Source organism: Salmo salar, chromosome 13 (assembly GCF_965601325.2).
Source record: "Salmo salar chromosome 13, fSalSal1, whole genome shotgun sequence".
Classification (NCBI taxonomy): Eukaryota; Metazoa; Chordata; class Actinopteri; order Salmoniformes; family Salmonidae; genus Salmo; species Salmo salar.
The window spans coordinates 16,164,920-16,179,268 of NC_138303.1; the positions used below are offsets into that span (position 1 = coordinate 16,164,920).

A 14,349-nucleotide genomic window follows, 5' to 3' on the forward strand; every position below is an offset into this window, starting at 1 on the left:
CTGTCACAGGCTGTCAATCATTTTAGGATATGGGTCTAGTGTATACCTACTACAACCCAGCTAGAAATCTGTTGTGAAGTTAATAAGGAGTATGTACTGTCATAATACAACAATATGAGTACTTCAGGTACAATACCAATCATAAAAAATATTTTGAGACTGATCTCATAACAGGACAGGCAACATCGGGATGTGTGACCTGGTTGGCTGACAGCAGATCTCCCTGTAACTTCTGGATGCGGATGTTCAATGACTTCAACTCCTCCTCCTTCCTCTGTTGAATCTCATCAATTTTGGTCCTGGTGCAGAAATAATGTATTTTAACCAAACGGCATCTGGCAGGCTTTTTTGTTACATATAAAAAAAAAGTACCCCCACCTTCAGAAGCTTGGTGAAAGTGAAAAACAAATTGAATCTTTATGTATGCCCTTACCTGCTGTCATTATAAAGGGCCTCTTTTTCACCTTGCGAACGCAGAAAGCTATAAAACAAATCATAAAAAGCCAGTGAGAAAACTGATCCACTATGAAACCCCCAAGTAGAGGAGATATAAGAGAGACTCCCCGAGCGGGAGGCCGAGGGCTCTGCCGGTGTGAAAAAAGCCCGTAAGGGGAGATTTGGGCAGTCTTTGCAGATACAGCAGATGATAGTAACTGCTGGCAAAACAAGTTGAGGTTCAGTCTCATTACTCCACGGAGCCGGAGCCTAGTGTCGCATTGCTATACTGAGCCTGAGACGGCTGCCCAATGATGCCAGAGAAATAACACTATAACAGGACAAGGCCCAGGGGCTTATCATTACTGTCATACTCTGATGTAGTTCATCAGAGCTGAGCCAAGGATACTCAAATACATTCATCCACATTGGCAAGGAAATACAATCCATCTATCATGAAATTGTCTTTTAATGCTCTTTAAGTTTTACTTTGTGTAGAACCGAAGAAAAGCCTTCATAACACTTGCAAGGTAAATAGAATCGTACCTGTCTTGTTTTTTCTTCAATTTATCAGAGAGCTAGAAAGCAACACATGGACCAAATCAGTTTTCCATTACATGTAGGGGCCTAGATGCTAACATACACTACAGCCTGATCTATACAATGAAGAACACATCTGATCTTATTACCTTTGCTATTTCTTCTTGAAGTTGAGTGATGTCTGCCTGTTTGGATGACTGGAGGAGAGAAATGAAATATCTAAGTATTTAGATGAAGAGACATAGAAATAGCCAACAAATTGTTGTCAGTCCTTAATTAGGCCATAGGGAAAGTCTGTCCACAGCGCATCATATTTACACAAACCCACATACCCTCAATTAGCCTAGTAAATGGAGGAGGCAGTTAGTGACCATATGTTTTGATGTACTCTCAGATACAGAGCTGCATATCTTACTGCTTCACTTTGAGGCACTAGGGCAGGTAACAAAAACGGAAGAAAAAACTAAATAACAAAACAAATGTTTCTTAGCCTAGAGAGCAATTATCACAAAAATCTGAGATTGGCCATTTCTCCTAGAAACAATTAGTAAAGCATCACCGTGGGTAGTTAGCACCTAACCTAGGGTTGTGTGGTGGGTCGTTAGCACCTAACCTAGGGTTGTGGGATGAGTCATTAGCACCTAATTTAGGGTTGTGGGATGGGTCGTTAGCACCTAACCTAGGGTTTTAGTTGGGTCATTAGCACCTAATCTAGGGTTGTGGGATGGGTCGTTAGCACATAACCTAGGGTTGTTCATGGGTCGTTAGCACCTAACCTAGGGTTGTGTAATAGGTCGTTAGCACCTAACCTAGGTATGTAAAATGGTTATTAATTACCTCTAGTGTTTGGAGCTGCTCCTTCAGTAGGCGCTTCTCCTCCACCTCAGTGTGCAGCTGCAGCTCCACCTCTGGCCCAAAGCATTGCATTATTGGATTTGGACACAGTGCTGACCACCTAAGAGCATCCTGTTTCATAACTAGCCCGGTGGTCCTCACTGCAGGTCCTGCAGGGCACGCAGGTAGTCCAGCTCAGTCTTAAATCACAGTACCCCAAGTCACATGGTCATCACTTTCTGGGCAAGTGGCAAAGTCATAACCCCTGTCTATTTCTACAATGCATCTTCTTAACTGATTTGGAACCTAACATTAACCCTAACCTCACTGCTAACCTTATGCCTAACCCTAACCTTATGCCTAACCTTATGCCTAACCCTAACCTTATGCCTAACCTTATGCCTAACCCTAACCTTATGCCTAACCCTAACCTTAACCCCACTGCTAACCTTATGCCTAACCCTAACCTTAACCCCACTGCTAACCTTAACCCACTGCTAACCTTAACCACACTGCTAACCTTAACCACACTGCTAACCTTAACCACACTGCTAACCTTAACCACACTGCTAACCTTAACCACACTGCTAACCTTATGCCTAACCCTAACCACACTGCTAACCTTATGCCTAACCCTAACCTTAATCTAGAGGTGAAAGAAACGCACACCTATTTAGGCGAGGTGCTGGCTAGCGGAGTAGAACACTTAAAAAACAAAGGAGAGCCGCACACTCTCAAATGCTAAAATATTTATGTCCAACGATTGGACAGACAAGCTGTCTTCATCAGGGTATAATGACAAACACTGTGGGGTGACTAGTTTATATAGTGTCAAAGGACACACACAGGTGTCTGTAATCATGGCCAGGTGTGGCCTGATATCATTGGTTAATTGTCATATATTAAAATAGCATACAAAAAAACAAATGGATAGTGTACGATCATAGATACAATTTGGCTACATAAGCCTACAAACATTTACAATGGCAAAGTCACAATAATCACAAGAATGGCTTCAGATCAAAGTCTCCGTTGAGACCGAAGGGAGAAAGGGTCTTTAAGTTAAAGATCCAGGCAGCCTCTCATTTTAACAATAAATTATCAAGGTCACCCCCTCTCCTAGGGAGGGTGACATGTTCGATGCCAATATAACGTAGAGACGAAATCAAGTGGTTTTCTTCCAAAAAGTGGGCCGCAACTGGGTAAGTCGAGTTTTTGCACCTAATGGTGCTACGATACGTACTTTTCATTTGCGCTTTGTTTTACCCACATCATTTTTACCACAAGGACAAGTTATAAGATAAATAACTGCCTTAGTGGAGCATGTGATAACACCTTTGATTGGGATCTGTTTCCCTGTTTGGGGGTGTTTGAAGGATCTACATTTATAAGGGCCATTGCATTGAGCACAGCCATTACACTTGTAGTTTCCATCCAGTAGGGGCGCAAATACACGCTGTGCAGGGATATCTTGGGGTGGTCAATCAGAGCTTACCAATTGATCTCTGAGGTTTCTGCCCCGCGAGAATACAACCAAGGGAAGGTCTGAAAACACATTACCGATACTATCATCGGATCATAGAATGTGCCAATGTTTGTGAACGATTCCCTTAATTTGTTCAGAGCACTTTGAATAGCGGGTAGTGAGAACGCAAGAATGCTTATTTTTGCGAGACTGACCTTGAAAAAGGTCATGTCTCGTTTTGTTTTGAATTTTCTCAATGGCAATATTAATCTGACCATTTTTGGACCCCCTCTCCTTGAATTTTCTTTGAGTCTCGGTCATATTTCTGTCGAAATCTGATTGTTTTTTTTACATATTCTTTTGATTTGACAGAATTGGCTGTAGGGAAAACTGTTTTTCAAGGGAAGTGGGTGACAACTATCAGCCCTCAACAAACTGTTAGGATCAGTAGGTTTCCTGTAAAGATCAGTGTATAGAACATTATCCTCACACAAGATCAGAAGATCAAGGAAACTGATTTGACGTGTATCAGATTGCATAGTAAATCTCAGATGCTCAGAACAGGAGTTAAGAAAAGCATGGAACACCTGGAGCTGTTTTGCATCACCCCTCCACAGAACAAAAATATAATCAATATACCGTTTCCAAATAATGATGTTAGGCAAGAAAACATTTTTGAGAGGATTGAAAATAGACTGTTTCTCCATGTAACCCACATACAAATCAGCATAGTTAGGAGCCATGGGGGATCCCATAGCAGTACCCTTCGTCTGAATAAAGAAATCATTTAGAAACATGAAGTAGTTATGTGTGAGTACTATTTCAGCCAATGTTATAATGCAGCACTGGAAGGTAATTCATTAGGGTCACGTTGCAGAAGAAAATGTTCCATAGCTTCAATACCGCCCTCGTGTGGAAAATTTGTATATAACGACTCAACATCAAAAGTAACTAACAAAAGCATTATCAGGGAGAGGATCAAGATATTCAATAATAGAGATCAAACTGCTGGTGTCCTTTACAAAGGAGGGGAGCTGTTCTGCGAGAGGTCTAATAAATAAATAACTGCACCAATGCCCGCTACAATAGGGCGCCCTGGAGGTTTTGTAACATTCTTGTGTAATTTTAGGGTGTTGAATAGCCAAAAAGTCGTGTTCTTTTTTGGTTATCTGACCAGAACTTAAATACCCATCTAGGACAGTAAAGACCGTGTTCTGAAATTGGGCAGTGGGGTCACTTCTGAGTTTCTTGTAAAAGGTTAACCACACTGCTAACCTTATGCCTAACCATACTGCTAACCTTATGCCTAACCCTAACCACACTGCTAACCTTGTGCCTAACCCTAAATTAAGATTAAAAAACTGTAATTTTTGTTTTCAAACATTTTTACAATTTATCCAGTTTTGACTTTGCCACTTGCCCATCTAGTGGGAACCCAGTCACACGCTCATGACTGGTCTCTGACATGCTGTAAACAAAAGCTAGATGCCTGCTGGACACATGCCCCACAGAGCCTGCATTGGGGAACAGTGAACTGGATTATGTCCTATCAGATTGGAAGGAAACCAGCGGTTAAATTATTTAAGCAACATTTGGTGCTGGGTAGAGGTCGACCGATTAATGGGAATAATTAGGGCTGATTTCAAGTTCTCATAACAATCGGTAAATCGGCATGTTTGGCCGATTATGGCCGATTACATTGCAATCCACGAGGAGACTGCGTGTCAGACTGGCCACCTGTTTCGCGAGTGCAGGCAGCAAGGAGCCATGGTAAGTTGCTAGCTAGCATTAAACTTATTATAAACAATCTTAACATAATCACTAGTTAACTACACATGGTTGATGATATTATGAGTTTAACTAGCTTGTCCTTCGTTGCATATAATCAATGCGGTGCCTGAAATTGTGTCACTTCTCTTGCGTTCAGTGTAAGAAGAGTCAGGGTATATGCAGCAGTTTGGGTTGCCTGGCTCGTTGCGAACTGTGTGAAAATCATTTCTTCCTAACAAAGACCGTAATTAATTTGCCAGAATTGTACATAATTATGACATAACATTGAAGGTTGTACAATGTAACAGCAATATTTAGACTTAGGGTTGCCACCCGTTCGAAAAAAGACGGAACCGTTCCGTATTTCACTGAAAGAATAAACGTTTTGTTTTTGAAATGATAGTTTCCGGATTTGGCCATATTAACCTAAGGCTCGTATTTCTGTGTGTTTATTATATTATAATTAAGTCTATGATTTGATATTTGATAGAGCAGTCTGACAGAGGTGGTAGGCGGCAGCAGGCTCGTAAGCATTAATTCAAACCACACTTTACTCCGTTTGCCAGCAGCTTTTCGCAATGATTCAAGCACAGCGCTGTTTATGACTTCAAGCCTATCAACTCCCGAGATTAGGCTGGCAATACTATAGTGCCTATAAGAACATCCAATAGTCAAAGGTATATGAAATACAAATGGTATAGAAAGAAATAGTCCTATAATAACTACAACCTAAAACTTCTTACCTGGGAATATTGAGGACTCATGTTAAAAGGAACCACCAGCTTTCATATGTTCTCATGTTCTGAGCAAGGCACTTAAACGTTAGCTTTTTTACATGGCACATATTGCACTTTTACTTTCCTCTCCAATACTGTGCCTTTGCATTGTTTAAACCAAATTGAACATGTTTCATTATTTATTTGAGACTAAATAGATTTAATTGATGTATTATATTAAGTTAAAATAAAAGTGTTCATTGTTCATTCAGTATTGTTGTGATTGTCATTATTACAAATACATATATATAAAAAAAATCAAAAAAAAAATCGGTATAGGCTTTTTTTGGTCCTCCAATAATTGGTATCGGTGTTGAAAAATCATAATCGGTCGGGCGACCTCTAGTGCTGGGAGTCAACGTTGTTAACAAAGATGTCAATTAATTATGTCACTCACTCTTGTAAAGTAGCACAACCAAGGGGGAAAGATTAAACTTTATTATTGCTCTACTAGGCTTTCCAGACTAATTCTGAAGATATATTCTCAATAAGAAAAGACTCAACTCACCGCTTAGCTCAGTCACTCGCTGTTCCAGTTTGGCACACTTTGCCTCTGCCTGGAAAAAAACCCAAAAGGAAATTAATTTAAGGACAACTCAACACAATGCCATACTGCATCCATAATTCAAAAACGTAATCTAAATATGGGGTCGTTTGTCAAATAATCTTGTAATTAAATAACAAATACACAGAAAACCAACCTCCATGTATAATGCAAAGGCTTGATCTAAATAGGGGCTGATTCATGTGTTGAAATACGGCAGTTTGCGTTCCATACTGTAACGGTTTAATATGATGTAGAAACATACAGGTACATCATAATGGACAGAATAAACAGAGCCTTTTGTATGTTGAATAGAGCAACCAGCTCAATGAACAACAACGACCGGCGTATACATTTATGTACGCCTGATACAACAGTGGAAGTGCATCTGAGGATATTTTCAAAATGGCAGTTCCCTTGAAAAATGTGTTTGATGTCACCTGTTCCAGTCTGTCATTGGTTCCGGCTGCAGAGTCCTCCCTGCTCTCACTGACGTCAGAGTGCAACTGGACACCGTTGGTGTCAGCCGGGCCGTCGGTCTCTGAGGCTTTGGTTTCACTGACCTCCGCACCCATCGGGCTCTTTATCTCACTGTCATGGTGCTCCTGAAGGGCTGAGGGGAAAACACAGCAATGTTAAATAGGGTTAGTAGAGATTTCTTTCTTTTAACTGATGATGTGTTGCCATTACCAGATACATCTCATCTAAGAAATGCCTTTGAAAATGTTGATTTTCTACAACGATAACCAACATAAGCATACCCGTCATCTTTTTCTGAAGGGCAGTGTTCTCTGCCTGGAGGCGCAGTAACTCTCCTTCCACAGAGATGGAGATGGGACCGGAGGATTCAGCCTGCAGCCCCTTGCCATCCTTTAGCTCTTTGATTTCATGTTGTAGCTCCTCTATCTGAGTACATAACTAAACAGGGGAATGCAATAAATGACGAATAGTTCTGTATTATAATCATGAAATGTGATCAGGAAGGTGGGGCCTTTATGTTATACAAGCTAGACATAGGATAGGCCTAAATCACATCTTCATTTACAAGGACCCTCTTCTGAAACAATGGCATGTGCGGGAGCAGGGGAGATCCAGTACCTTGGACAGCTCCTGCATCAGGGTGCTGTTTTGAAGTCTGAAGTCGTCCTCTTGGCTGTGCAGCTTGCCTTGCAGCATCTCGTTCTCACTGAGTAAGGCATCCACCTCCTGAGCGCACACACCAGACAAACAACCAATCCATGTAAACAGAAAGTAGGCACTCTCACACAGGATGACGACTTCATCATCCCCACATTTCTAGATTGAATACTCTCACAAAAAACGACAACGACAACGTACTTTGCTGATTAGAAAGAATGGTGAATAAGTTAGAGGACATTGCTCTACTTCAATATCATACTTTGATGTGCCTCCACAAATCAGATTTTCCAAAACGTTTCCAAATCATCTAAAATACTCTGGGGAAAGGTTAAATATGCATATTTAAACAGCAGAGAGGAATGTTGACTGCATTAATATAAAATGAATTATAAATCAGGCCCATATACACCATATACCTATGCTAGTCACTGAAGATGAGGAAGAACCTAATGAGTAAATGCATGAAATGAAGTTAACATACAAAAGGAGTGTGTCCTATGTTCTCTACCTGTGCTTGGGAATAATCTCTTTGACTTCATTGAGGTAGTTTCTCTATCCATTAAGTTTCACGTTTTACTTGTCACATGCACAAGTACAGTGATATGCTTAACTTGCAAGCCCTACCCAACAGTGTAGTATTCAATATAAAAAAACGAATAGTAGAACTAATGAAATAAAACAAAAATAAGAGAGCAAGCTATCTATATATCTATATATCTATATATATATATCTATATCTATATCTATATATATATATATATATATGGTCAGTACCAACTTTAAAATGTGCAGGGAGGGAGACAGTATGTACATGTGGGCAAGAATTAGCAGAAAGTGACTGGTAGCAGGATAAATAATTATAATAATAAACAGTATGGGAGCAGCATAAAGACGTCCGCATGTTTCCCATCTCAAACAGTTTGCGCATATATTATGACGACATTTTGTGACTTTTTTTGTTGGTTTTGGTCTTCAGCAAGGTTTATTTCCGGCTGTCGTGCACACGTAATTATTTCTCCAGCCAAGACGAAGTCAGTAGCCGAAGTCTACACCCCTTCATCGGTGATTGGTCAACAGTCGGGATTCTTCAATGAAGTGTTTGTTATCATTCAACAAATTAATCGTTTTCATGCTCATTCTAAGACCTCTTTCGACAAAAAACAAACTTTTTAAAAATGTAACTTTTATTTAACTAGGCAAGTCAGTTAAGAACAAATTCTTATTTACAATGACGCCTACTGGAGAACAGTGAGAACAGTTAACTGCCTTGTTCAGGAGCAGAACGACAGATTTACCTTTTCAGCTCGGGGATTCGATCCAGCTACCTGCTGGTTACTGGCCCAACGCTCTAACCACTAGGCTACCTGCCGCCCCAAAATGACAGACAGTACTAATGCCACTTTTTCCTCGTTTTTGAAGTGAAGGTCTTTAAGGGAGCATTTGAGCACACACGTCCGGTTCGCCAACGGCTAAGCACCAGCCCAACCGAAGCATGCAGAAGACTTAAGTGTTGGGTGGGTTTGTGCGTGGTGGTGAGTGTGTATGTATGTATGTGTCAGTGCATGGGTGTCAGTGTGAGTGTGTAACATTGTCAGTGTAGGCGTGATAGGTGGGTATACATGTAAACAGTGCTGAAAGTGACTGGTAGGAGAAATATATAAATCATTTTCTAAATCAAAAACACATTCTATTGGTTACATGCGCCAAATACAACAGATGTAGATTTTACCGTGAAATGTTTACTTACGAGCCCACTCCCAACAATGCAGAGTTAAAAAGTAAGAAAATAGTAACACAAAATAATAATAACAACGAGGTTATATACAAGGAGTACCAGTACCGATTAAATGTGCCGGGGTACGAGGTAGTTGAGGTAACACAGTATGTACATGTAGGTAGGGGTAAAAGTGACTAGGCAATCAGGATATACATTTGAAGTCGGAAGTTTACATATCTTAACCAAATACATTTAAACTCAGTTTTTCAAAATTCCTGACATTTAATCCTAGTAAAAATCCCCTGTCTTAGGTCAGTTAGGATCACCACTTTATTTTAAGAATGTGAAATGTCAGAATAATAGTAAAGAGAATGATTTATTTCAGCTTTTATTTATATCATCACATTCCCAGTGGGTCAGAAGTTTACATACACTCAATTCGTATTTGGTAGCATTTCCTTTAAATTGGTTAACTTGGGTCAAACGTTTCAGGTAGCCTTCCACAAGCTTCCCACAGTTAGTTAGGTGAATGTTGGCCCATTCCTCCTGACAGAGCTGGTGTAACTGAGTCAGGTTTGTAGGCCTCCTTGCTATCACACACTTTTTCAGTTCTGCCCACAAATGTTCTATAGGATTGAGGTCAGGACTTTGTGATGGCCACTCCAATACCTTGACTTTGTTGTCCTTAATCCATTTTGCCACAACTTTGGAAGTATGCTTGGGGTTGTTGTCCATTTAGAAGACCGAATTGAGACCAAGCTTTAACTTCCTGACAGATGTCGAGATGTTGCTCCAATATATCCAGATCATTTTCCATCCATTTTGTGAAGTGCACCAGTCCCTCCTGCAGCAAAGCACCCCCACAACATGATGCTGCTACCCCTGTGCTTCACGGTTGGGATGGTGTTCTTCGGCTTGCAAGGCTCCCCCTTTTTCCTCCAAACATAACGATGGTCATTATGGCCAAACAGTTCTATTATTGTTCCATCAGATTATTTCTCCAAAAAGTACGATCTTTGTCCCCATGTGCAGTTGCAAACCGTAGTCTGGCGTTTTTAATGCCGGGTTTGCCGCAGTGGCTTCTTCCTTGCTGAGCGGCATTTCAGGTTATGTCGATATAGGACTCGTTTTAATGTGGATATAGACACTTTTGTAACTGTTTCCTCCAGCATCATCACAAGGTCCTTTGCTGTTGTTCTGGGATTGATTTGCACTTTTCGCACCAAAGTACGTTCATCTCCCGGAGACAGAATGCATCTCCTTCCTGAGCAGTATGACAGCTGCGTGGTCCCATGGTGTTTATACTTGCGTAGTATTGTTTGTACATATGGACGTGGTACCTTCAGGCGTTTGGAAATTGCTCCCAAGGATGAACCAGACTTGTGGAGGTCTACCATTTTTTTTTTTTAGGTCTTGGCTGATTTCTTTTGATTTGACCATGATGTCAAGCAAAGAGGCACTGAGTTTGAAGGTAGGACTTGAAATACATCCACAGGTACACCTCCAATTGACTGAAATTATGTAAATTAGCCTATCAAAAGCTTCTTAAGCCATGACATCATTTTCTGGAATTTTCCAAGCTGTTTAAAAACACAGTCAACTTAGTGTATGTAAACTTCTGACCCACTGGAATTGTGATACAGTGAATTATAAGTGAAATAATCTGTCTGTAAACAATTGTTGGAAAAATGACTTGTGTCATGAACAAAGTAGATGTCCTAACCGACTTGCCAAAATTATAGTTTGTTAACAAGAAATTTGTGGAGTGGTTGAAAAACTTAAGTGTATGTAAAATTCCGACTTCAACTGTATAGCAGAAACATATGTTAAAAGTGAGAAAGTATGTGTGGGTGTTGGAGTGTCAATGTAGTACGTGTGATTGTGTGGCTAGAGTCTAGTGAGTGTGCCTTAAGCCAGTGCAAAAAAAAAATACTATAAAAAAGTATATGGTAATATATACATGTAAACAGGAGTAATAGTTATTATGGCATATAACATGTATAGCAAGCTAATGTTCATACTAGCTTGTCAAGATCATTTTAGACAGCTTTGTAAGAGTTTTATACGATGCAAGTAACCCACCTGAGCTTTCTTGCTTTTATTCAGAGCCTGAAGATAAAACAGAAAGCTAATCAGAATAGAATCACAAACAACAGTAACATTTATTCTGTCTCAAACATGATGCCTTGAGTTTCAGTGCATTAAACTCCACAGCCCTATTATGACGGTTTTAATCAAAATGTAGATTTGCTTGCTATACCTTCTGTGCTTTGATGTAATCCTTCTCTAAGGTCACAGTCTTCAGACGAACAGCATTCAGCTCTGGAATAGAAATCAACACTAAAATATTGAATATCCCCAGAGCCTAGTTTCTTCTTTTCAATCAGAGACATAACTAACCCATTTTGAAGTTAGATACAGTGCATCACATGGGTTACTACACACACCACAAACTTGCATTAAGAGGGAGACTAAATCTGAAGTCCATCCTGGAGTTGCATTGCAATGCTGTATTCATTTTAGCAGTAAACATTGATCCCAGTTCAAGGGCACCAACTGAGCTCCAGAACATATTTATATTACGAGCTGCTGCTCCTTACCAGTTGTGTTCTTCCGCAGGTCATCAGAAAGTTGGTAGTTCTGTGTCCTCAGCTCTAAAAGCTGAGCCTGGAAAACAACAAAAAGGTTATAGGAGGGGATGACATTACACCAAAACACGTAAAAGCCTTTGACCAGTTAGCCTTGTCAGAGCTAGAACGGCACATAGGGCAGAAGCCCATCTCCTGTTTCTGTAGGGTGAGGCAGCCTAATGTACAAGTATACCCCCTGGACAGGACGCTAGTCTGTAGCAGGGCCTTACCCCCAGTCCATCTCCTTAATTCTGAGTGCCAAGCAGAGGGGCATCAGGTCCCATGTTTTGAGTCTTTGGTAAGGGACACTAACCACAAAGTCACGGAGTTGGTTTAAGCCTGTATAAAGGGTCAACTTAATTAAACATTAAAACATCAGACTCAACACATAATCTGATTCAGGATGACTTCAGATGAACAAGCAATGCATTATCTAGGCTAGCTAGCTATGGGCACTATCTGATTTGGAAAAACGAACACCCCCATTATAATAAACAGTGAATGGCGTCCAGTCCAAAAAAGCTGCGAGCAGGCATTAGGCTAACGTTGAATGACCAAACCCGTGACCCATAATAAGTCTTGGAAAGCTATTAGTTACGCGAAATTAACTAGCTAGCTAACGTTATAGTTTTCACTGAATGTATTTATAAAAATAGTAACAAAAACAGCACACAACTATCAGACACGTATGTTTGAAATCAATAGCTAACAGGAAGATAACTTTGCCATTAATAAGATATTGTCATGAAGATTAATGAAGACCAGAGTATGTCATTTCAAGCTAACTAGCTAGACTAGCGATTTAAGCTAGTTAACGGTTAACTCGCAAACCAACTAACGTTAGCTAGCTATTTAGCTAGCTAATGTTATTTCAACAAAGTAAACTATTGGGATTACCACATGTGTATGTTTGTATAGAATACTAAAACGATATGACCAACTGCCTGTTGCTATTGGAATAGTAATGACTGCTGACACTATCAACATAGCTAGCCACATCCCTGGGTTGCAATGTTGGCCTAGCTAGTAAGGGAAGCTACCACGTATGCTTTACCGTTCCGTAGTTTAGCTCTGGACAGCTTGACGGAAAATCCCCTTTTCAGGAAATACTCTGAAGGTGACAGCAAATTTGAAACAACAGGCATTAAACATGGACAGCTGTCAACCTAGCTACCTGCATCCGATGGAACTCCTCCTCTGATAGTGCCTGCGCCATCTTCACTCAAGGAGCTAGGAAGGACTCCGCTATTAGCAGAGGTCCTGTGTGACAGTGGTGCCCTTTGGAATAGGCTATACTTTCATGCCATTCTGCATATCCTTATGGAAAACACGACGTATATAGAAATGTAAATGTATCGGACGTCTTGGCTTTTAGATGAGGGAGGGAGTGCACTATCACAATTTTCCCTAATCTAAACATTACTCCATAGCAAGGTATTGTCATTGCAATAATCACACCTGTCCAGTAGGTGGAGTCCTGGGAGTCCAGATCCATAACGCCATTTTATAAACTGGGTGGTTTGAGGCCTGAATTCTGATTGGCTGAAAGCCAAGGTTTATCAGACCGTATAACAGGGTATGACAAAACATTTAGTTTTACTGCTCTAATTAAGTTGGTAACCAGTTTATAATAGCAATAAGGCTCCTCAGGGGTTTGTGATATATGGCCAATATACCACGTCTAAGGGCTGCGTCTAGGCACTCTGCATCCCATAAGAACAGCCCTTAGCCGTGGTATATTGTCCTCCAGACTTATTGCGTAAGTGACACACAATTGAGGTGCCTCTAGCACTGAATTACCACGTGATTGTAAACTGTGAGTTTATTAGTCCATTTGAAGTAATTGTTTGTTCGCTGTGATTGGTTGTAGGTGCTATGATACTGATGGTTTGTTGAGACTAATTGTTTGTATGGTTGTTGCTAATGCATGGCTACCAGTACAGCGCCATCTAGTAGTAGCGTCGGGGATAATAGTTGTTGCCAACTGTAGCTTTAAAAAGAATGTAACCAGGCAACTCAGTTAAGAACAAATTCTTATTTATAATGATGGCCTACCCCGGACGACGCACGGCCAATTGTGCGCAGCCTTATGGGACTCCAAATCACGGACAGGTGTGATATAGCCTGGATTCGAACCAATTATCCCATGCTGCTGTCAACAAACCATCAGTATCACCGCACAAGAATGACGAGAACGCGCCTCCACCTGTTATTTACTATGGCTGCGCGTTTTCCAGAGGCAGAGGGGAAGTGTTGCACCGCGATTGTGTTTGAACCAACATTTCAGTGTCACTGTTGAGTTGACAATCCTTTTTACAGTCTCTGTTTTGGTGGCTGTGTGAATTTGGAGACAGATAGGCTAGCCATTTTCTTTTTATCATTGCGTCTGAAAAACAAAATGCACGTGTTGTTGAGGAGGCATGTTCTGATGGAACCGTTACAATAAACCATGCATCGATATGCCGCCCTTCTCCAATACGAAGTGTAGGCTATAGCAG

General features: G+C 40.6%; 1 protein-coding gene across 4 annotated transcripts in view; it reads right to left on the bottom strand.

The window, feature by feature from the left end:
* The window catches only part of LOC106566491 (GRIP1-associated protein 1), an 85,740-nt gene extending 72,418 nt beyond the window's left edge, over positions 1–13,322 (bottom strand). The window contains exons 1-13 of one of the 4 annotated variants that reach the window (XM_014134569.3): positions 13,026–13,322; positions 11,822–11,888; positions 11,482–11,543; positions 11,304–11,330; positions 7,463–7,570; positions 7,126–7,282; positions 6,805–6,977; positions 6,329–6,377; positions 1,813–1,979; positions 1,125–1,172; positions 982–1,013; positions 434–481; positions 200–299 (exon numbers count right to left, since the gene is read on the bottom strand). In XM_014134569.3, the coding sequence (XP_013990044.3) occupies positions 200–299; positions 434–481; positions 982–1,013; positions 1,125–1,172; positions 1,813–1,979; positions 6,329–6,377; positions 6,805–6,977; positions 7,126–7,282; positions 7,463–7,570; positions 11,304–11,330; positions 11,482–11,543; positions 11,822–11,888; positions 13,026–13,067 (1,080 nt within the window). In that variant the 5' untranslated portion in view covers positions 13,068–13,322. Of the gene's footprint in view, positions 1–199; positions 300–433; positions 482–981; positions 1,014–1,124; positions 1,173–1,812; positions 1,980–6,328; positions 6,378–6,804; positions 6,978–7,125; positions 7,283–7,462; positions 7,571–11,303; positions 11,331–11,481; positions 11,544–11,821; positions 11,889–12,905 lie in introns of all 4 variants that reach the window. The other 3 variants (XM_045692969.2, XM_045692968.2, XM_045692970.2) reach the window with 3 other exon arrangements.
* Positions 13,323–14,349: the final 1,027 nt, after the last annotated feature.